Source organism: Antechinus flavipes, chromosome 1 (genome assembly GCF_016432865.1).
Source record: "Antechinus flavipes isolate AdamAnt ecotype Samford, QLD, Australia chromosome 1, AdamAnt_v2, whole genome shotgun sequence".
In the NCBI taxonomy this organism is placed as follows: domain Eukaryota; kingdom Metazoa; phylum Chordata; class Mammalia; order Dasyuromorphia; family Dasyuridae; genus Antechinus; species Antechinus flavipes.
In genome coordinates this window covers 138,166,468-138,191,149 of record NC_067398.1, presented here as the reverse complement: position 1 = coordinate 138,191,149, position 24,682 = coordinate 138,166,468, and the positions used below count along the sequence as shown (strand labels likewise).

General features: G+C 35.5%; 1 protein-coding gene across 2 annotated transcripts in view; it reads left to right on the top strand.

Annotated features, from left to right (window-relative positions):
- The first annotated feature begins 18,489 nt into the window (after window positions 1-18,489).
- Window positions 18,490-24,682, top strand: part of PLPP1 (phospholipid phosphatase 1) — a 115,291-nt gene continuing 109,098 nt past the window's right edge. The window contains exon 1 of one of the 2 annotated variants that reach the window (XM_051990781.1): window positions 18,490-18,875. In XM_051990781.1, the coding sequence (XP_051846741.1) occupies window positions 18,818-18,875 (58 nt within the window). In that variant the 5' untranslated portion in view covers window positions 18,490-18,817. The remainder of the gene's footprint in view (window positions 18,876-24,682) is intronic. The other variant, XM_051990774.1, reaches the window with a different exon arrangement.

The window sequence follows — 24,682 nt, the reverse complement described above, 5'->3', positions numbered from 1 at the left end:
TCTGAACTTAGATTCTGTTTCTCAAAAAAAAAAAAAAAAAAAAAAAAAAAAAGCCTTGAAAAGGTGTAATGGACCAGAACTCTGGAGAGAAGTGTTAACTCAGTGGAATTGATAAGACAATGATTATCTAGTTTAGCATGGTGATCAATAGTTCTCTAGTTCAGTATGATTGATTTAATCTGACAACAAATAATGGTTCCCTAGTGATATAATGATTGGTTTATACTTAGTATGCTGTAATGATGTAATTATAATAGAACATATAAACTGGGGACAAACTCAGCCAGAGAGAGAGAAGACTTGACCACCGTCCTGGTGGCTCTCCTTGCCTTCTGCATTCCTCCACTGAAACCAAGACATATTCTGGAGGACCTTCAGAAAGCTAGCCTGGCCTCAAACAAGGGAGATAGACTGTGAAGGAGATAATAAATACTCTGGACTTTATTTCTGATTATTCTTGTGGTGATTATTCTGCTGAAACCAAGGCTGGTCCGAACGCCTTCCAAAAAACTAACCAGAACATTACAAAAAAGGACTTAAAATTTTCTGATAGATGTGTTAATATCAACATTATAGAGGCAAGACATCAAATGTGTTAAGGAATTGTTGGTATAATAGCATACCTTTGTAATATTTATTTGCTCTTTTACAGCATAGAGTATTTAAACTAATGATGTACAGTACAGTACAGTACAAAAATATTTTAGGAATCAACAATGCAGAATTCTTAGATTAATTTGCCTAATTATCATAACTTAGGTTTTTAAAAATATTCTTTGCTAATATTTCTGTATTGTCATGAGCAAATAACTTAATTTCTCTGAGGCTCAATTTTCTCATCTATAAGTTGGGAATAATACATTCTGAACTTACTTCACATGAAATTGTGGACTCAGTGTTGGACATAGCTGGATTTTAATTCTGTTTTGGGCACATACTAACTATATAATCAAGAGCAAATCATTTAGCTTGTCTGAACCATAGTTTCTTCAACTATAAAAATGGAGATAAAAATATCTGATGGTATCTACCTCACAGGGTTGTTATGAGGATCAAATGAGATAATTTCTATAAAGTGTTTTACAAACACTTTATATAGAGTAAGGTATAAAATGTCAGTTATGATTATTTTACAGAATTGTTTTGATGAAAAAGTCCCAGAAATCTTAAAGTTTTGTATTAAAAAAAAATTGGAAAAGACATAAGAGTAAAATGTTAATTATTAACATTTGACTATATAATATTTGCTTTATTAATTCCATCTTCTATAAATTGTATAGAGCATAAGTGTATAGAGAGTATAGGGCTAATGTGCTCAGTTATGATGGCAAGTCCTGGGTTAAGAGTTATGATTGACTTTTTCCTTTCTCAATTTTCAGGAAGAACTAATGATATTATTCACTCTAGGATATGGTGACATACTTGGCTTATGTTCTGTGTATACCTATGTTGTAAAGGTTCTGATATGTAGTATCTTTTAAACTATTTGAAATATGTTTATATTTCTTATGGCAACAGTAAGAAATGGCAAATTGTAACAATAATCAAAAGGAGTGGGTAAGGATCACAGAGAAATGTGCTGTATGTAACTCTAAGCCTAACAAACTCAAACTCAGCTAAAACTTGACTTTCTGAATTCTTGGGATTCAGTGAATATGATTGAAGTCAAAATAAGCAATAATAACAAAGATTTCAGCAATGAGCTGTGTATATAATGAAAATGCATCCATCTCTTCCAACAATAAATTTTCATCAATTTTGAAACTAGTTTTGAAAAATAACTCCTACTTTTCACTACATAGAAGTAGAGGATGCTATGCACTTATATGTACTCTTTGTGCAATCCCAGAATATGCTATTCCAAGAATATAACATATCATGTATAATTCCAGAGTTGTTCAGTAATATGATGAATTAGTTAAATCCTGAAAATGAAAAATGTGTGCATTCCCCAGTTGCTGGCCATCATTTTTTTTCCCTCATTCAATATAATTTTATTATACTAAATACTTTTCAATTATATGTAAAAAAAATTACATTCATTTTTAAAATTTTGAATTCCAAATTTTCTTCCCCTTTCTTTGAGAAGATAAGTAATTTAATATAGATTATGCAAATGAAATCATGTAAAGTATATTTCTATATTAACCATGTTGCAAAAGAAAACAGGCCAAAAACAAAAAAGCACCAAAAATATTAAGTTTAAAAAGTATGCTTAGATTTTCATTCAGACTCTTTCATTTCCTTCTATGGAGCTAGGAAGTCTTTATCAGAGGACTCCTTTGAAATTGTTTAAGATCAAGGAAAGGCCTCATGGAGAGAAGATGATGCTTGGAAACAGTCGACCATGGCTTAGCTCTTGTAACTGGGGAAATCATTTAATATTTCTTCTTCTGTTGAAAAGAAAGGGTTTGGTTGGATGAACTTTCAAGATCCCTCCAACCTCTAAATCCTACAAAGAAGACAAACTTTGCATGTTGACCCAGACGTGTATTTCATGTCTGAAACTCTTTGGAAACAAAAACAGCGTTTAAAAATCAGGTTTATTGTAATTCTGCATTTTGTAGAGTATACCTCCTTTTCCTATTGGCTTTCATCTTGTTGGAGAATGGTGGACTTCATTAAAAAAAATCACTGTAGTAAATGTGTTTTAGATCATTGTATTGATTGAAATACCTGTCATTCACACAATCATTGTTCAAAATTGCTGTTACTATTTACAATATTCTGCTGATTTTCCTCATTTCACTCTGTTAGTTCATGTATATCTCCCCAGGTTTTTCTGAAACCATTTTGCTATTCATTTCTAACAACACAATAGTATTCTATTACAATCATATATCACAACTTGTTTAGTCATTCTCTAGTCGATGAATATTTCCAATTTTTTGCCATTACAAAAAGTGCTGCTATAAATATTTTTCTACCTATAAATGTTTTTCCTTTTTTCTTTGATCTCTTTGGGATATAGACTTAACAGTGGTATTGCTGGGTCAAAGGATATGCACTATTTTATACCCTTTTGTAAACAGTTCCAAATTGCTTTCCAGAATGGTTAGATCAGTTCACAACTGTACCAACAGTGCACTGATGTCCCAATTTTTACACATCCCCTTCAATATTTGCATATTTCTTTTCTGATCTATTAGCCAATCTGTAAGGTTTGAGGTGGTATTGGAGAGTTTTTAATTTGCATTTCTCTAATCAATAGTGATTTCAAAAGAGAAAATTTTCATATGATTTAGAGCATTTTTATGTGACTATAGATAGCTTTAAATTCATCTAAAACTGCTTGTTCATATCTTTTGACTATCAATTAGGGGACATCATATTCTTATAATTTTGATTTGGTTCTCTATATATTTTAGAAATGAAACTTTAATTTGGAACTTAACTTTCACTAATTGGCCTAGTCATTAGCAAAATAAATTTAAAATTGTGTTAACACCATCAAAGGATATGGAGGTGACTAATACAGGAGCAGATAAGGGAAAGTTGTTGTTTGGGAACACAATTTCCAAAATCTAAAATATTTTTAGAAATTTATTAGGGCATATAAGGCCTTATTGACCTCACCTAAGCAGTACATAATTTGTAGGAGAAGGGCAGTTTAAGATGTATATCAGCAGTGAAGTCAATCTAACTTGGGGAATCCAAAATACAAATTTTGGATGGACCCAAAATAATCTAAACTTTCTTTACAACTGTTAGGTTTTCCTGTAGTGTCTCTGAGGTCAGCCTGGGCTCTACAATAAGCCTTGTGGGTTAGACAACTTCTTAACCACATAGAGTTAGGTTCGAACGATATTGATAAATGATAAACAATAATCCACAAAATGTTGTCTTAGTTTTCCAAAAAGTTAAAAAAAAAAAAAAATAGGGCCTAGAAGCTTCAGACCAATGAAGGGCAAAACATCAATTACTGGTAAATTCTAGAATGTATTATTAAAAGATAATTAGAGAACACCCTGAAAGGAAGTGGTGATTAGAAAGAGTCAAAATGGCTTCATCAAGAATGAGTCAAGACAGATGAGCTTCATTTCCTTTCTTGAATAGTGTTGTTGGAGTGGTAGATTATAATAAAGACTATAGGTATAGCTTCTCTAGATTTTAATAAAGCACTTGGCAAAGGCTTTCATGCTATTGTTGTGGACAAAACAAAGAGATATAGACTGGACAGGAAGTATATTCATGACCAATTAAATGGGTGGCCTCCAAAAGTGGTAACTATTAATTTGATCTCAACTTGAAAGAAGGCCCCAGAGATCTGTGTTTAGCTCTGTTATGTTTGGATTTTTTTGTTTACCAACAAATTACATAAAGGTATAGGTGATATACTTACCAATTTAGCAAGTATACAAAACTTGGGGACACTTGGCAATAGGGTTAGGATCTGAAAAAATCTTGACAGGTTAGTACATTGGGTTGAATTTAATAAGATCAAATAAGGAGTAATAAATGCGCAGTATTAGACATATTTAAAAATTAATTTTACAAGTATAAGATGGAGAAGCAGAACAGACTAGGCCTGTAAAGTAGACTGCAGGCTCAATATGGGTCAGCTGTGCTATTTGGCAGTCAGTGTTTAATCATAGGTTGATTCATTCATTCATTTGTCAAGCAAAGCTTAAGGAAATCATGCAACCACGCTAATTAGATATACCACAGATTTGCTTTGTCTAATCTCAGCTGGGCCTGTGACAAAAAAGATTGCATTTGGAGTACTTCCTTCTGTAAATCACCTTGAATTACACATTTGTATTATAACAACTATACTTTTAATTTTAACACATACAAGGCAATGGGAATCTAATAATACTGTGAGAAGATTTTAGATTCAGAAGGAAGCAAAGTTATTTTAGATAGATGGGAAAAATTCCTTTTGATTTGTTACTCATATACTTACTAGAGTGCCACAGAGTCAAAAATTTTCATGTAATTAGCTTTCTTTTACAAAACTTTCTTATTGCATTAACAGAAGTAAAGCAGCATCCAAAGTGATGGAGGCAATAGCTTTATTCTATAGCCTCTATGTTAATCACACCACACATAGCATATCTTGCAAAATCCATAAATGAAATTGATAAGCTAATTTATGTTAACTATGGGATTTTTTTTTAAGGTTCTTTACTCTTCTTTCTAAATATATTCTGCCTTGGAGAGTTCATCCATTCTTATTGTTTCTCTATTCCACCTAAATACATCTAATCATAACTTTACCCAAGCACCCATTTCATGTCATCTACTGCTTCTTCATCTTTTCCATTTTGATGTTGTATCATCACCTTAAAGTCAGCGTGTTTGAAACAATATTCTATCTTTCCTCTAATGCTTATTATGTGTGTGATCTTGGACATGTCACTAACCTTCCCCCCATCTTGGTATCAGTTTTCTTGTATCTAAAATAAGAGGCTTGAACAAGATGAACTCCTTTAGAACCCTAAAATCCAAGAGGAGTTTGCATTTCTTCCAAGATGATTCAAATCTATACTCCTCTATGTGACTTTTACAACTCTATAATTTGACTTTCTTTTGTTTATCCAGTCTGATTTGTTATTGCCCTCTAACGGTTATATTCTTTAGTGAGCCAACTTTTATCACTGTTGCATGAATATAGTATATCTGTGCTTTCCTCTGTGCCTTTATTCAAGTTCATTTTCCAAGGAATATGAGAGGCAGCTAGGTATATGGAGCAGAGGGCCTGGAGTCAGGATGATCTAGACATTTGTGTAACCTTGAGGAAGGCACCTAACTCTTGCCGGCCAGTTTCCTCAACTGCAAAATGGGGATAATATCTCCTAGGGTTATTGAGAGGCTCAAATAAGATAATATTTGTAAAGTATCTGGCACACAGTGGCATTTGGTAAATGCTTATGTCCTTTCAACCCTCTTCTACTCTCTCTTTACTCCTCAAGTTCCAAATCTTTACCCTTCAAGGCTGAACTCATGTCTTACCCTTTCCTCAAATCTTTTTTTTTAATAGCATTAATGGAGGAAGTATAGTGTCCAAAATAGGGGAAGTGATAACTTCACTGTATTCTGGGTTCATCAGACCCAAAATTTAATATCATGTCAAACTCTCTCCATGCCAAATTTTCTGGAGGGATCCTAATGAACTGGAATGTTTAGGAGAGTATTTCTGGGTACTTAAAACAATGCTTTAGAAAACTGATTGAAGGAATTGAGGATATTTAGTTTTAGAGAAGAAAAGTTTTAGGAAGATAGGGTAGCTGAATTAAAATATTATTGTATTGTGGGTTTGGTCCCTCCCAAGAGAGACTGACATGGAAATGCTGAGGGAGTTAGATTTTTAATGGTTTGCTCAATATTTTCATAGCAGTGCCTCTGTGAGTGGTCAAGCCTTTGTTACATTATATTTTTCCAAATACTTGAAACATTTTCAAATATTTCAAGGATTTTCTTGTGAAAGAGGGATTAGACTACTTGGTCTCAGATGAATCAACTAAAATCAATGGGTAAAAGTCAAAGGGAGACAATTTTTGGATCAACATAAGGAAGAATCTAATAAAGGTAGCTATCTAAAATGAGACAGCATACTTTAAGAAATAATGAGTTCTGTGGTCTTTCACTTTTGTTCTAATTTTTCTTTCACAACATGACTAATATGGAAATATGTTTGAAATGATTCTACTTGTATAACCTATTTATCAGATTGCTTGCTGTCTTAGGGAAGGGGGAAGTAAGGGAAAAAGGGATAAAAATTAGAATACGAAATCTTATGAAAGTGAGTGTTGAAAACTGTCTTTCCATGCAATTGGAGAAATAAAATACTATTGAGAAAACATATATATATTTTACAGAGAAGGTGCCTTCCTGCATTGGGAGATGAAATGATTCACTGGCAGCTCCCAACACTGAAAAAAAAAAAAAAACACGATAAAAACAACAACAACATCCCACAGTTTCAATCTAAAGAAATAAAATCAACTTAATTGCTAAAAATAAAATGTTGAAAACTATCTTTATGTGTAATTGAAAAAATAAAATATTATTTTTATATTATTATTATAGCTTTTTATTTATAAAACATATGCATGGGTAATTTTTCAACATTGACCCTTGCTAAACCTTCTGCTTATTTTCCCCTCCTCGCCCCACTCCCTCCCCTAGATGGCAGGTAGTCCAATACATGTTAAATATGTTAAAATATATAAAATGAAATAAAAAAAATGTGTACAATATATGTACACATATTTATACAGTTATCTTGCTGCACAAGAAAAATTGGATCTAAAAGGAAAGGAAAAAACCTGAGAAGGAAAACAAAAATGGGAATAAACAAAAGCAGAAAGAGTGGAAATGCTACGTTGTGGTCCACATTCATTACCTATAGTCCTCTCTCTGGGTGTAGTTGACTCTCTTCATCACTGAACAATTGGAATTGGTTTGAATCATCTCATTGTTGAAGAGAGCCACATCCATCAGAATTGATCATTGTATAATCTTGTTGTTGCTGTGTATAATGATCTCCTGGTTCTGCTCATTTCACTTAGCATCAGTTCATGTAAGTCTCTCCAGGCCTTTTTGAAATCTTTCTGCTGGTCATTTCTTACATTCTTACAGAATATTCTTACAATAATATTTCATAATATTCACATACCATAACTTATTCAGCCATTCTCCAATTGATGAGCATCCACTCAGTTTCCAGTTTCTAGCCACTACAAAAAGAGCTGCCACAAATATTTTTCCACATGTGGGTCCGTTTCCCTTCTTTAGTATGTCTTTGGGATATAAGCCCAGTAGTAGCACTGCTGGATCAAAGGGTATGCACATTTTGATAACTTTTTGAGCATAGTTCCAAACTGCTCTCCAGAATGGTTGGATTCATTCACAGTTTCACCAACATCCCACATCCCCTCCAACATTTGTCATTATCTTTTCCTGTCAAAATAAAATATTATTGAGAAAAAATAAAATAGAATAAAGGAAATTTAAAAAAGAAATAATGAGTTCTCCATTATTGGATTATAATTTTTTTAGGAGAATATGAGATACTTATTGTCCCAGTCTAAGGCAGCTGCCTTAGAACTTAGAGCGTTTCAAAAGAGATAAGCTGATCAGTGATGTTAAAAGCAATAAACCTTTATTGTGGGTGTGATTCAGGCAAAAATGCTACCTTATCTCATTTGCTGAATAAGAAAGAATATAGCCAGCTCTCAGTTATTTTAGGGGGAAAGGAAGGAAACATTTATTAAATGCCTATTGTGTGCTAATTGGGTTTAGAAATATCTTTGTTGATCCTCACAACAATCTTATGAAGCTATCTCTGCTTAGGAAGTATATTGTAAACACCCTAGAGAGAAGAGACTATCCATGGAAGAAGATGCCTAACAATACAAAGCAGTAAATTGCTATATGGTTATAAAGAAATCAAAAGGGTTTCTTTGGACTACATAAAAAATCAATACATTATTTTTTAAAACTTACTTTCTTTTCAATTAACAAACATTTATTTTCTTTTTCCTTACCCCCAACAAAAAAGAAAAAGAAAATCCTTGTAACAAATATGCTCAAAAAAAAAAAAAAAAAAAGCAAATCCTTGCATTGGCCAGGTCTCATTCTAGAATTTTGCACATCACATCTCTGTTAGGAGGTGGGTAGTAAGCTTCACCCTCAGTTCTTTGGAATTGAATCATATTCTTTTTTCATAAAGACTTACAGTTTTTTTTGGGAAAAGCTTTATAGATTTCACAGAAGACACATGCCTTTGTCTTATGAACACTTTCTAGAGAAAAGAGTTGGTAGATTCTGGAATTAGCAAGCACCAGATAAAAATACCAAGAATGAAACTGGCATTAATAACAGACAGGAAAATGCTTATTGACATGGGAAGTATCCTTGAATCATCTGTTGGTATAGTTAGATCATTTACTTTTCAGAATGAAGATCAGATTAAAAAAAAAACCAGAAGCAAATATCATCATTTTCCAAAAAAAGGGACAATAGAGTCTATAAATTAAAAGCTAGTGAGCTATTCCTGGCAAGATGATAGAATGTTTTCTTATGGGATGGTTAGTAAATACCTGGAAAAGGAAGCTGTAATCACAAGCAGCCAATATCATTAAGAACAGGTCATACCCCACCCCATTTCTTGGCAGCGCCATGGTTATGACTTAGTCTATTTGTGATTAGGTTTTGTGGATTTTTTTCTCTTCTTTTTCATTAAAAAAATTCTTTGTTATATAAAAAGGTTTTCTGAAATAGGGAAGGGAAGCGATATTAATAGGAATTTGAGTGATGTAAAAACAAATGGTATTAACAAAAATTTATTTTAAAAAAATACCCCAAATCATACAAGATTAACCTCTTTTCCTTTTTTTGTTTGTTTTTTGAATAGGGTCATTAGATTTAGATGCATTTAGATGTAATTTAACTGTTTTTCTTTAGCTGAGCATTTGACAAAGCATTTCATGCTATTCTTGGAGAAAAGATAGAGAAATGTGGGCTACTTGATACAAATCAGATGGATTCATAACTGGTTGAATGATGAAGAATAGTCATTAACGTTTTGATATCAACTTGGAAAGAGTTCTCTAATAAAGTGCCCCACAGCATGATTGGCCTCAAATAAAAATGTTTGACATTTTTATCAACTTGGATAAAAGATAAAATTAATCTTGTAATAATTTGCAGACAATACAAAGCTGAGAGGGCTAGTTAACACACTGGATGGTAGAACCAAGAAAGTAAATAGAACTTAACAGATCAAATCTAACTGGATAAAATAGAATTGGGCTAAGATCAACTTTACAAGCACAAGATAAGGGAAATTTGACTAGATAGCAGTTTATTTGGAAAAGATCTGGTGTTCTTAGCAAAATGCAAACTCAGGATGAATCTGTGGTTTTTAAAGCAACCAAACAGTATGATACAGCGATCTTTCAATAAAGCCAATGTGCTTGGATGTTGCATTGAATTGCAAAATATCCAAGAATAGGATGGCACCAGTTCTCTTATTTTCTGTCCTGATCAGACTGCATTTGGAATATTGTGTTCAATTTTAAAATTTCAGGAAGGACACTGGTAACCTACATGGTAACCACTGGGACTAATTAAGATGGTGAAACACCATTAAAGACAATGCCATAAGAAAAATGAAAGAAATGAACTTCTTAACCAGGAAAAGATAAGACTTAGGTGAAAGCCACTTTTTAATATTCTTTTTGACTTATATTCAACATTGTGGACTTTTTTGGCAAGACCAACCTAGGAAAAGGCTTAAGATGGAAAAACTGGTCTGTTTTAAGAATGTTTGCATTTTCCTCAACAATTATAACAAATTCTGATGAAATTTGGATGTCATATACATTATAGAATTCAATAAAGTGACAGAAATTTTGTTTGACAGTGAATTGTTTATCTTATGTAACTATTCCTCCTCAACCTTATTCTCAGGATTCACTCACCCAATGCACATTGAAAGTGGAAGACTGAGTCTATGGAGAGATAGCTGCTTTTATTTTCAGGTTCTAGGGGTACCATCTTGGAGATGGCTAGTACATTAGCCCCCAGCCTCAATTTTTTTTGCAAAGACATTTATTCAAATTATACAGTAAGAATGATCGTTACAAAGAAATGTTCCCCAACATTAGAGGTATACTTCTACAAATACATTCAGTGTCCAGGAGGAGGAGAAAGAGCAGGCACAAATTTAATACAATGGTAGTAAGGCACACTTGTAGGATGCAGTATGGGTGATGGGTGACATCCAAAAGCCACTTTTTAATATTCTTTTTGGCTTATATTCAACATTGTGGACTTTTTTGCAAGACCAACCTAGGAGAAGGCTTAAGGTGGAAAACTGGTCTGTTTTAAGAATGTTTGCATTCTCCTCAACAAATTCTGATGCAATTTGGATGTCATATACATTATAGAATTCAATAAGGTGACAGAAATTTTGTTTGACAGTAAATTTTTTATCTTATGTAACTAATCCTCCCCAACCCTAAACCTTGGCTCAGCTGTGCTTTATCCTCTTAGAGTTCATGTGATGACCACGTTAGCACCCTGGATACTTTAGAATCAACTTGAGTCAGGATCAGTAAAAGTCCTTGATCTTTATTCTTTTTGGACATGAAAGGAATGGTGATAAGAAGTGAGAGGAATGGCTACATGAATCCACCAGGAGTCACTCTGGCTTTCTTACTCCACTCCCTAAATCCACCACCCCACCTCCTATACAACAGATCAAGCTTGCACAGAGTAGTGGGCAGGGCCATTCTTTCTCCAAGCATATGCTAACAGAGTATTGTCCAACTGGTAATTAGCCTTAAGTGCTCTGACCTCAGTGCATCAATTCAGTTTCAGCCCATTACAAGTTCACTATGGGTCAGGGCAATGTGATGATGAGCTATGCTGGGCATGTCACTAGGTGACTGTGATGGCCTCTTAACAGGCTCTGCTGCTTTTGGACTGGGCTGGGAGATTGTCTGGAACCTGCCCTGGGGCTAATAGGCCACTGAGCTAGTCTCAGAATTTTCCCTGGATGGATAGATCCATTTCTTGGGCTTTCTCTTCAGTGGCAGCTTCAGTCTTTTTCCACTTCAGGCATTGGCTAGGCTAGTACTTAGTACTACTGTTTTCTCTTTAGGCTAGGTGTTAAAAACAAAGCAAAACAAAAACAAACAATTTTTTCAGCTAGAAAAATTATTCTTGTTTTTGGAATTGACAGAATTTTCTTTCTTTTGATTCCTTCAGAGCCGCCACTTTCAACTAGTTTGTCATTTCTAGGAAAAAGATATCTTCCTTAATTCCTTGTCTAGGAAATGGAAGAAGAATCTTTCTTTAATGATTAATTCTTTTTGGCTTAAAATCTCCTTTCCTTCAGTACATTTTCATAAATTATAGATTGGTTAAAACTAGAATAGTGGAACCTCAGCTTACTTATTTTAGACCTAAATAACTCTAACAAAAAAAGAAAGAAAGAAAAAAAGTTAAAGATCTGGGGAGAATCATAGAAAAAACAGATATGTTAGAGCCTTGGTAATTATTAAATTAAAATAGAAGGGAATATACATATTCATAGCTTTGCATAGCACCTTTACAAAAACTGATTATTATCTTATGATTTTAAAACCTTACAGACAAATGCTGAAAATATTACACACATCCTTTACTAATCACACAGCAATAGAAATTATACTGAATAAAGCCATTAAGAAAGAATTAAAAATCAACTAGAGATTAAATTACTTAATCTTTTAATAAAATATTTTTTTATTTTCAAAATAAATGCAAAGATAGTTTTTATCATTCACTCTTGCAAAAATATGTATTTCAAATTTTTCTCCCTCCCTTCCAGATAGCAAGTAATCCAATATATATTAAATATGTGCATAAATTACTTAAAGAACTAGTGAGTCAAAAAATAAATTTTAAAATTGAGATATAGTTTCACTAAAGATAATAATAATAACGGAATAACTTACCTTCACATTTTGGAATGCAATTAAAGCTGTCCTGAGGGGGAAGTATATCTCTCAACACTTTCATAACCAAAAAAAGAAAAAATACAAATCACTGAATTAGGAATACAAATTTAAAAACAAGCAAATAACTAGAAAACCAACTTGTTGAAAAACCCCAATTGAGTATCAGAAAAGAACTCTGAAAAAAATCAAAGAAAAAATTAATAAAATTGAAATGAAAAACTCCATTGAATTAATAAATAAATCTAAGAGCTTTAAAAAAAAAACAGCAAAATAATTCATTAGCTAATTAGATTATAAAGAAGAAAGAAAAAATAAAGTATCAAAAATTAAAAAGAAAAATTTACAAGTGAAGTAACAAAAATATTACTAGAAACTATTTTGCCCACCTGTATGTCAATAAAACTAACAACTTAACTAAACTAAATATCTAGAAAAATATAAAATACCCCAAATGAGAAAACAATAGATAATTTGTGCTACTTGATCTCAAAGAAAAAAATTGAGCAAGCCCGAAGGGAAGAACAAAAACAAAAACAAAACAAACATCTTCAGATCAGATAGATTCACAAATGAATTCTGTCAAACATTCATGGACTTTCCAATATTACGTAAACTGTAAAAAAATAATTTTTTCAAAGGGAGATCCTACAAAATTCCTTCAATGATAGATGTCTGGAGACATAAACCAGAGAGAAATGAAACAGAAAAAGAACTACAGACCTATATATGTAATGAACACTGAATATTTTAAATAAAATATTAACAAAAAGACTGAAACATAACACAAAGATTATGTATGGTAGGAAGGCAGAGTTGGTTTAATATTAGAAAAATTATGAACTTAACCATAATATGAACAAAATCAATAAAACCATGATTCTAGCAATAGCTGCACAAAAAAACTTTTGTTAAAAATAAAATATAATATCTATTTCTGTTTTACAATTAAAAAACACAAAAACAAACATATTTCCTTAAGTGATAAATAGGATATAACATTATATGTACTGGAGTTAAACTAGAATTTTTTTCAATAAAACCAAGAATAAAATAAGATTATCCATTGCCATAACTTCTAATTAACATAGTAGTAGAAATGCTAGTTATAGCAGTGAGGAGATGAGGAAAAAAGCAGATTAAGAAGAGATAAAATTAATTTTTAACAGATATGACGTAAGTAAAAATTAAAATAATAACCAGTAAATTGCAGAATACAAAACAAATTCACAAAAATCACCAACATTTCTTTATAATATCAATAAAACTGAATAGGAAAATAAATTCCATTAAAAATAACTGCAGAATGGACAAAATACTTGGGAATCCATCTACCTACATATTCACAAGAATTATGCAAAAGCAAGCCATTGTTAACAGAAAAACAGACCCTTGTTTCTTTTACTGGAAGTCTTCCCCATCCCCTTTAGATTCTAGAGCCTTTCCTCTGCTAATTATTTATATTTATCCTGTATATAATTTTGTTTTTATATGTTTATGTCTATTGTCTTTTCCATTAGATTGTAAGCTCCTTGAGGGCAGGTGTCTTTTGCATTTTTAAAAAAATTAATATTCCTATCATTTGGCACAGTGACTTGTATACATTAGATGTTTAATGTTGATTGGTTGGTTGATTTCTCATCAGAGTGCATTCCTGTAGACTTCTCCATCGTGCTCCAGAAACCTCCTGCAATTCAACTTTGGAACTTAAATCTTGGAAATACTTCCTGCTCCTGGGGCTCCTTCTTCTAATTTGAGGATAGGTCCCAGAACCTGTGTTTAAGTAAGGTACTCTAGTCAGCCATTTCTTCATCTCTCACGTGCCTTCTTGCTTTTTGAACTTTACCATCAACCCCAATTATTTAGTACCTTCTCCTTTCCTTCCCCTTTTCCTTCCCCTCCCCTCTACCCTCCCACCCAGATTTCTTTGATGTTGTCTTCTTGGTTAGAATATAAGCTCCTTAAGTTTGAGGACAGGTACTGCCTTCCTTTTTACTTGTATTTATATTTCTTGTGTTTGGCACAGTGCCTAGCAAAGTAAATGCTTAATAAATGCTTGTTGACTGTAAATAATCAGAAAAATATTATTTGTTCATGGATAGTGTGATTCAATATAATAAAAATCACATTATTACCTACATTAATTTACTTATTTAATGGGAGATTAATCAAACTACCAAAAGATTACAAACTGTGAAAAATAATGACAATATTCATATGGAGGTTACCAAAAAAGGTCAAGAATCTCAAAAAAAAAACAAAAAACCCAACAACACATTTTTATAAAAGAGTGGGGCTAAAAAGGGCTCGCCTCTATTATTTTGGGGCATGAGATCTTAACCTATCTGTGAAGTTATTTTTAAAAAAAATGTATGTTGGTCATTCAATAAACAGTAAATGCTGGGGGGGAAACCCACAAACAAAAAATGAACAAACCAAAAAAGCAAAAGACAATTTGCAAACAATTATGTACAAAGAAATTATATGCATGGTAAATTAGAAATAATCAACAGAGGAAACGCACTAGAATTTAAAGGGATTGGGAAAGGTTTATCCAATGCATGATTGGATTTTTAACTGGGAGTTAAGGGAAGCAGGGGAAAGGGAAAGCCGGAAGGGCAAGAGGGCATTCCAGATATTGGAGATAGAAATGAAAATGCTCAGAGTTGAGAGAGGAAGTGTGTTTAAGGAACGAAGGAAAATTAGTGTCACTGGATTAAAGACAGTAAAATGAGAAAGATGAAGGGAAAAGTAATGAAAGGCTTTGAACATCAAATACAGGCTTTTATATTTGATCTTGAAGGTCAAACCTTCCGGGAACTACTAGAGTTTATTGAGTACAGAGGTGATGATTAGTTCATGGCCAGTCAAATCTTTTTTGCTAATATTATCTTGAGAACCGAGTGGAGGGTGGATTAGAGTGGCAGTAGACATGAGACTAGCAGTCCAGCAGCAGGCACTCCCTTTCAATAGTCCAGGCTTGAGGTGATGGGTATTTGCAAAAGGGTGGTGTTAGTGTTTGAAAAAAGAAGGAATGTGATAGAACTGTCAGGAAGGTAAAGTCAGCAATTTTGGGGAACAGAGTGGATTCTGAGAAGCCAGAGAAAGTGAGGAGCTGAGGATGAACTATGGGTTTTGAGGCTAGGTGACTGGGAGGAGGGTGACACTTTCAATAGTAATAGTGAAGTTGGGAAGAGGGGAGGTTCTGCTGTGGAGAAGATAATAAGTCTAGTTTTGGACATGTTGAGTTTAATAGGTCAAAAGGACATCCATTTCTAGATGTTCAATAGGCAATTAAAGACTGGTGATCACCAGAAAAGTTAGAGATGGATAAGGAAATTTCAGAATCATTAGCATGGAGATGATAATTAAATTCCATGGGAGTCAATGAGATTACCAAGTGAAATTGTCTACTGGGGGAGAAGACTCCAGGAGTGAGCGCAACAGGACACCTATTGTTAGTGAGCATGACCCGGATGAAGATCAAGCCTAGAAGTTAGATAGATAAAACCAGGAGAGAGTACAACTTTAAACCTGAAAGAGCAAGGGGGTCAAAGGCTGGGACAGTGGCAAGTGTAGAATGGTCAAAAAGGATGAGGATTGAGAAAATGCCATCAGATGTGGCAATTAAAGATTGTTGAATAACTTTTAAAATAACTAAATAAAATTGGTTTCTCTTGTAATATTAAATATTACATAAGATTAAATATTATGCATTTTAAAACTTATTTCTAGGGAATTCTTAGTTTTCACCAGCCTCCCAAATAGAGTCCTCGACCAAGAAAAAAAAAAAAAACAAAAAAAGACACTGGCTTTGGGGCGTTTAGTTTCAAAAGAATCATTTCCTCTAGCCAAATTCCTTTAGGAATCTTAAGGACTTGTATCTAGGTCCTTTAAGAATGCATATAAAGGTAGGAAAATAGTCTATGCCTTGAAGGCTAGCTCAGCACCTTGCTTCATACTCGATTAAGGTTTTAAAAATCTCTTTAAATCACTTTCCAGAGTGATTTGATGTCTATTATTGCTCTGCAGGTATTTTGAAAACAAATCCCTTTCCATTTCAATGCCCTAGCTTTCTTTCCTCCTTTTTTACTGTCCTCTAGATGGGGGTAACACACATAAAAATTGAAATAAGCAAAATATATACCTACATCAGGAAAAGCCACATTTTGCTTTTTGTTTAGTTTGGGCTTTTGGTAAAGTGAAATATCTTTTCCTCGTAGAATCCATATTATAATTTCAAATCAAATTATATCAATCTGGAAGTTGTTTCAAACCAAACTGTAGAAGCCATCGTTTGATTACATACCAGTTCTGGTAGTGAGTTATAGATTTGAAGAAGATAAGAATGGATAGAAGCATTGATTGGATGAATTAAAAACAGGTGTAAAGATTGTGTAATTAAACAGAGGACCTGAATTCAAATGCTGTTTCTGCTGCTTTCTACTTGGATGACTGGACCACTTACTTAAACTCTGTAAAGACTTACTTAAAATCTGTAAAATAAGGTGATTGGATTAGAAAACTTTGTAAGATCTAAATCTCGCCATACTGTGACCTTCAAGTATTTGAAGAGCTTTCATATAAAGATATGGAATAAACTTTGTTCTGCTTGGCCTCAAGGGGGGAATTTTAGAAGGAGCAGATTGAGACTTGATAGAAGGAAAACCTTCCTAACAATTAGAAATATTGCAAAGTGGAATAGGTCTGGAGGTAGTGGGTTTTCCCTATGTGGAGACTTTTCAAGCAAAAAGGGGATTATCACTTGTGTAATATTCTGTCAAGGGGATTTGCTCCAGTTGAAAGGAACTAAATTGTCACAAAATTGTTCTTTTCTGTTATGTGCATGGACGGAAATCTGCTCTCTTGCGATGAACAGGTTCATGCTGTTAGAACCACCGATTTAACCTTAATTCAGACATCACCAAGAATTGCACAATTCTTGCTGCCCTCCAAGAAAAACAACCCCGCAATTTACCTATAAACACAATTGTTTACAGGCTACGCCCTTTTAGGTTCATCACTTGTTCTCAGCAAGCATTTTACTGATTGCTTTCTGTATGAAACCAGAGAGAATGAACCTTAGGTATTTGTATGCCAGTTGCGATAGATGTGTTCACTCATTTATGGATCTCTTTTTATCTTCAATTCTTCCCAAAGGAACAAAGTCTCAACCTAGTAATTGCTTTCCTTGTTTTTCCCATACGCAAGCATATGTTTACCAATAGGCCAAGGTCCACAGGTTTATTAATAGGGGAAAGGCGGGGGGGAGAGGGTAGTAGCGCAAAGTAAAGGTAATTTTCTCATATTTCTAGTGTTCTTTCATTCTTTACAAACTTTAAAAAAAGCTAAGAATTGTGTATTAGATCTTCATTGTTTTTGCAGAATGTGTTTAACATGGATTATCTCATTTGCTATTCACTATAATTCAGTTACTAGACTCAAGGAGTAGATAGAGAAGTATCATTAGCCCCATTTTACAGAGGAAGAGACTGACGCCGCCGTGCCCTGGCCCGCGGGCTCTCAGGGCGTCCAAGGCGGTTTTAGCCCCGCCTACTCGACCCTCTCCCTTCTGGTGCAGGGAGTGGTGGCGGTAGTGTTTCCATGGAAACGGAGGTAGTATTCTCCCCTCCTCCTTAGCCTGCGGCCCACACGAAGCTTAGCTCCCGCTTTCCTCGCCCTCTCAGGAACACATGGATCGACTCTTCAGCTGTACGAATCCGGCCCCTGTGTCGGAGAGACAAGGCGAGGTGAACCGGCCGGGAACTTCAGTTCTCCCGACTCCAAGCTTGGCCCTTTTTCCTTACGTCTGACGGGTACGTACTTAATCAAATGGAACTGGAGCAAGTGAAGGCGATGGGAGAAGGAGCCCTCTCTGATTGGTCTTTTTTTCTTATCCCCGCCCCCTTCCTCAGGTTCCCGCCCCGCCTCTCGCGGGGTGCTGGAGTCCTAGTTTAAGTGCACAGGCGCCGGTCGGGGCTAGCTCCAGGGAGGGAGGGAGCGAAGAAAGTGGGGAGGGGCTGGAGCCGCCTTTCTCCTCCCCGCGGCTTCCCATCCTTAAAGTGGGAGCCCAGGCGCGGGGCCTGCGGCAGATCGCTCAGGAGGGCGGGTTGTGCGGAGGCTGGGAGCTTGACCTCTTGCGGGTGGAGCGCGGCCCGGGCTGGCGGCGGGACTCCGGGCTCTCAAGGCGCCATTGCTTTCGTGCGGAGCGCTGGCCCTGTCCTCGGGAGGAGCCGTCACTCGGGGATTGCCCGCAGTCCCCGGCCCCGGCCCGCGAAGGCTGGTGTTTGTCCGGTGCTGCCGAACGAGCCACTTCTCGTCCCTCCTGGCCGCCCCGCTGTGCGGCCGCCCCGGGGCCCGAGACCATGTTCGACAAGACCCGCTTGCCGTTCGTGGCCCTGGACATGGTCTGCTTGTTCCTGGGTATGTATGTGCCGGCGCCAGCCCGCCTCCTCCGCCAGGCGCTGCCCCTGTCTGTGCTGCTCGAGCTCGGCTAAGCTTGTCCTGCGGCCGGACGGGAACGTGCGTATGTGTCCCCGTGTTTCCGTATGGACCTGTGTGTGTGTATCTATTAGGAGGGGTATGAGGTATGAAGTTTTGCGTTGGGGAGTGTGTGAATGGATGCATTTTAGGATGCGGGTGCTCGTGTGTGCTTGTATGTGCCCGAACACATTCGTGCATCGGAATGGGTGTGTGCATTGGGTGGTGGTATGTATGCTCTCTTCTGATGGGGAGTGGATAAATGGATTTTGTTTGCCTTTTGGGGTGTGTGTGTGAGAGAATACCCTCGCTCTGGCGCATTGGTTGGAAGATTTGTGTGGAGAAGTGTAAATGCATTTTGGGATGCGAGTGCACGCCCTTGTACATAAAGATGGGAGGGTGTTTATTATGGGCAAGTGTGAAAGTTTGTGTTGGGAAGTGTGGAGTGTGTTGTGTGCATTTTAGGATTCTGGTTCGTGAGATTGTGGGCTCCCTAGTGCATCGGGATGTGTGTATCGGGAGGTGTTTGTTAAGTGAGAATTGGGGAGTGTGAAAATGTATTGCATGCTTTTTACAATGGTGTCTGAATAACTGTGTAACTTACAGCTTCTCTATGCAGTTTCTGTATGTATGAGACCTTCTCTGCTTGTAATAGCTACTGCCCTGGACCTCTGGCTCTGGCTCTAACCTCTGCAGTCTGCCTTCTCTTCCCAGAACTTCCCTTCTATCTTCCTCTCCCACCCCAACGTGAGGATATAGCAACGACCACTTTGGCACTTAATCACCTCATTTGACCTCTCCTCCTCATTTCCTCTGATCCACTCTTTCTACTCCTTTCAAACAAGGCAGAATGATCAATCTGTCAAAAGGCTCCCCCTCCCCTCCTTTTTTTTTTTTTTTTTAAACTGGAGAAAACTGGTCACTGGCTACTTAGATTCAGTTTGCAAAAACATTGGAGAATTACTGCTCTGGGAACTCCCAAGTAACAAAACAGAAGGGCCCAAATCATCTCATTTTGGGGAAGAATTAACTCTCTTAGACATTCTGAAAATCTAGAATTTTCTTAACTAAGTTATCTGGCCTGGGTGTATTTTCCAAGCTCCAAGTGTGGGTGAGGGACAGAGAGGTGGTGGTTGATTCCTGTCTGCCCCAGACCTGCTGTCTCCGTTCTGCAGATCGGGCCATGGGGTAGCTTTCCATCTCTTCTTTGACAGCTCACAAGGAGCTGTGTAAATTCTTTGGCTGGGCGTTGTGTTTTCCTGATGGAAGTGTTATGTTCTCCGGGGATTGCCTGCTCTTCCTCTTTGTTGATCTGTCAGAGCTAAAATTAGCTAGATTGGGGATATGGGAAGGTGTTGAGAGGATGGCATAAACCTTCAAGTGTTATATATGTGAGGACTTTTTAATAAATTGCAAAAGCATCTGGAATAAAGCAGTTTGTTGTGAACTCTGTATCTGGAAAAGGCAAACCTTTTGTTTGAAACTTTTGAGTGTATATGGATAGATAGCATTCTTATGGGATATAAAAAGGAGTGCTAATGAGTTTTATTGGAAGAAGAATTAGCTCTCCAGTTTAGACTAAAGTTGATAGGTTGTACAACATTCCTTGTCACCAGATACATTCCTGATTCCTCACTGGCTAAGATATTTAAAATGGAATATTTTGACCATCCAAAGCATTAGAGAAAGATGAGAAAGATAATTAAAATGTAGTCATGACTTCATGGAGTATGTAATTAAAATTTAAGGATTTGCTCTTCCGAGATTTCAGATATGAGAGATGTTAAAACAGTTCTCAAAAATAAAAGATTGTGTTGAAGATGGCTTTCACCAAAAGCACAGGATGGTTAAGCATGTTTTAGAAAAATAAATCTCATTTTTCCCTTAGAAGATGTGCTTCTTGATCTATTTTGAATGCCATTATTTCCCACATTTTTACATGTACCATTTAAAGTACTTTGAAGCATTTCTGAAGAAATGGCAAATAAATGATCCTGGATTTACTTTCATAGTCTTCCCTTTACTACTGTAATTGGAACCATAACTGCTCCAGTTAGAATGTGCATGAGTAGAATTAAATCTTCATTATCTAAACTAATGAAAGAGAACAGTGAACTCTAATCCTAAAAGTATTTGTGTCTATTTCAGAATGCATTTTATAGCACTTTGCTATAGTTAATATTAAATTTATTGTTTATTTCCAGAGAACAAATCTGCCTAGAGAAGGATACTGGAATCCCAAAATCATGGGATGTAGAAGAAGGAAGTTGTTTGGGGATTTTAAAAGAGCAATAAATTTTTAAAAAGAAAGAAAGAAAGAAAAAGAAAATCGCCAGTCTTTAATAGAATGATTTCTTTTTTCCTTCTCAACAGTATTCTATTCTTTCGATTACATGTAAAGATAGTTTTCAGCATTCATTTTTGTAAGATTTCGAGTTCCAATTTTTTTTCTCCTTACCTCCTTCCTCCCCAAGACAGTAATCCAATATAGGTTAAATGTGTACAATCATTTAAAATATATTCTCACATTAATTATGTTGAGAAAGAAAAATAAGAACAAAAGGGGGAAAACCTTGAAAGAAAAGCAAACAAACAAAAAAGGTTGAAAATAGTATGCTTTGATCCAAATTCAGACTTCATAGTTCTTTCTCTGGATACTGATTGCATTTTCTATATCAAGCCTATAGGCATTGTCTTGGATCACTATATTGCAGAGAAGAGAGAAGTCTATCATAGTTGATCATCACATGGTCTTGCTGTTCTTGTATAATGTTCTCTACAGGATAATTTCTGAATTGTTTCTATTAATGTTATAACTTTTCTTCTGGCTTCTTTAAATGACTAAAAAAAGATCACGTGGTATTTGTTCTAATGTGAATCTGTGTTCTTTTAATCCAGAAGCTAAGAGTCATGACTTTGCATATCCTTTGAGAGTTTGTTTTGCATATGGTAGGCACTTAAAAATCTTTTAGATTCAAGTGAAATTAATACTACTGGCCTTTGTTATTGTGTTTTTGTTTTTCAAGAGGACCTTGACTTCTGGGAGGTGATACCATTACGTGAAAGTGAATTGGTTGAGGGAGGGTTATGTGAGGTCTCCAGTCTCACTTTCTCTTCTAGAGCCTTTGGAATCCAGTGGCTAGATATAAATCCCAACAATTTGGAGATTGCCCTGAATGCAGTAGGAGACTTTGTTCTAGAATTTTACTGGAGAGCTAAGCATTTTGAAGGAAGAAGTGATCATTGGGTATAACACTGTACTATTAGATGGGGATTTCCACTCCTAAGTCCCAAGTATAACTGCTACATAGTGGAATTTTTAAAACTTAACTTGCTACCAGATACTTGGATGATAGTGTTAATTTAAAGATTATTGTTTTGAATTCCTTATTCCACGAAAATATGAATTTTGCCTTTTTTTTTTCCTTCCTACTCATGTTGATGTTTTGTGTCTGTGAACAATGTCATATAAACATTGCAGAGCCTCCAATCTCTTAGGCTGATTTTCTATTATATAGTTAGTATATAGAAGGTAAGGGTGAGTAATGTGCTCATCTTCAGTAAAAGCATGATATTCTTGTTCTGACAGAACATTACCTCATATTGTTTCCACTATAGAGAGCACAATTCTGATGGATTGGCCACATTGTTTGAATGTCAAACTTTTAACAATAAGACTGTTTTATGGAGAACTCACACAGGGAAGCACTCACATGGTTATCAGAAAAAGCAATACAAGGACATTCTCAGGGTCTCTCTGAAGAACTTTGGAATTATTGTGAGATATGGTAGATACTGGCATAGGACTTCCCCAAATCAGGTGACCTCATCAGAGAAGGTGCCGTGCTCTATGAGCAAAGTAAAATTGAAGTGGCTCCAAAATATATATACAAGTTTAGAGAATCTATCCCAAATGTTCATATGGATTATTTATGTCTGACTTGTGGCAAAGCATTCTGAGTGTACTGGTCTGATCATCCATAGTTGGACATATTGTAACTTGACTCTAACATAGTGAAGTCATTTTCTAAATGAATAGTTGAATGTCTTCTTCAATAACAAAGGATAGCAACCAACCTTACATTGTAGGTGTGAGATAGGATCCACTATGAAGTTTCTTTGAGAAAGACAGTAGATATTTTTCTCTCAGTAGTCTTAAAGAATAAATAAATAGCTGTGAAAATCTAGCTCAGCGGCCTTATCTGAGACAGTTTCCAGTACCACCAGAGAACATCTTTTTGAAGCAAGTTCAGGAGACTTTTTCATTCTACTTCAATATTTTCAGCATTTCACTAGTTTTAAAATTTCTCTGATCTTTAATCCCACAGCCTAAGGTTAGAGCCTCTGAGAACTTTTGAGCTTTCTTGCCTCCTAATTTCAGAGATCTGTTGTATTCTAATCTCTTTTATTCTATATCTTCTGTCAGACTATTGTTACTGGACTTCTAGTTTTGGTATCTATTCCTTTCCTTTATGCCTCACATGGCAGTTCTCAAAAGTTTCTCAAGGAAAAAGATTATAATACTTACATACATATACACACATATTGGTGGGATGGAGGTGGGTGGGGGAAGATTAAGCACTATTTAAATTTTTCATGCTTTCTATTTAGCTATAATTTAGTTATTTCTGTCTTCTATCAGGAGGATCTCTTGTTTTGTGGCATCTTCACTACAGCTAATCACTTAGTCATCCTGTATTGGGCCCATTTGCAGTTTGTACATCCTGTGACTCTCAGCAAGTCAGGAGAGTACCCGATTATGGCAGATTGTGGTGTTCTACCCCTATTTGTTTATAATTATTTCTATAACTAGTTATATTTCTGAATTCTTTCCTCTATGTCTCCCTTTCCCAGATCTCCCCATATGTAAGTTGAAAATAAGAATATGGAAATAATACAACTGGTTTTATCAGAAACTCAAAAATAAGAATATTTCAGTGCTATATATGCAGGTCAAATCCTAAGTTTCTAAAACAAAATATTTCCCCATGTCAAAAAGAAATAAGAGCAGTGGGAAAGGGAAGACGGAAAGAGGGAAAAAAAAAAAAAACAACTCATGCATGTGCTATGCATAAAAGACAGGGCTAGAGATGAACTGTACATATGGTTTAATCTCATGCTGTGGTGGATAAAAAGTTGGTTGTGGAATCAGAATGACCTGCGTTTGAGAGGCCTGGAGATATTACATGAACTGATGCTAAGTGAAGTGAGTAGAACCAAGAAAACGTTGTACACAGCAACAAGATTATGTGATGATTAGCTATAATGGACATGGCTCTTTTCAACAATGAGATGATTTGGAACAAATCCTATAGGCTTGTGATGGAGAGAGTCATATGTATCCAAAGAGAGAGGACTGTGGGGACTGAATGTGGATCACAACATAGTATTTCCCGTTTTTTTTGTTGTTTGCTTGTTTTCCTTTTTCATTTTTCTCTCCTTTGATCTGATTTTTAAAAATAAATGTGGAAATATGTTTAGAAGAATTACATACACTCAATATCTGTTGGATTATTTGTTGTCTAGGGGAGGGGAGTGGGGGAAGGGAAGAAGAAAAATTTGGAACTTATATGTTGTATATAAAAAATGCCACAGTGAATCCAACTGGTGGTCCTAGCCCTGAGTTTTGCTTTTTGTTTTTATAATTGATCTAAATTGAACCTGTAATTTTTTGATGTAGGGAACTCCTACTGAGGAAACTCTATTTTGGCAACTGTTCTGAAACTTATTGTCTTTGTTCTCTGAGGCAT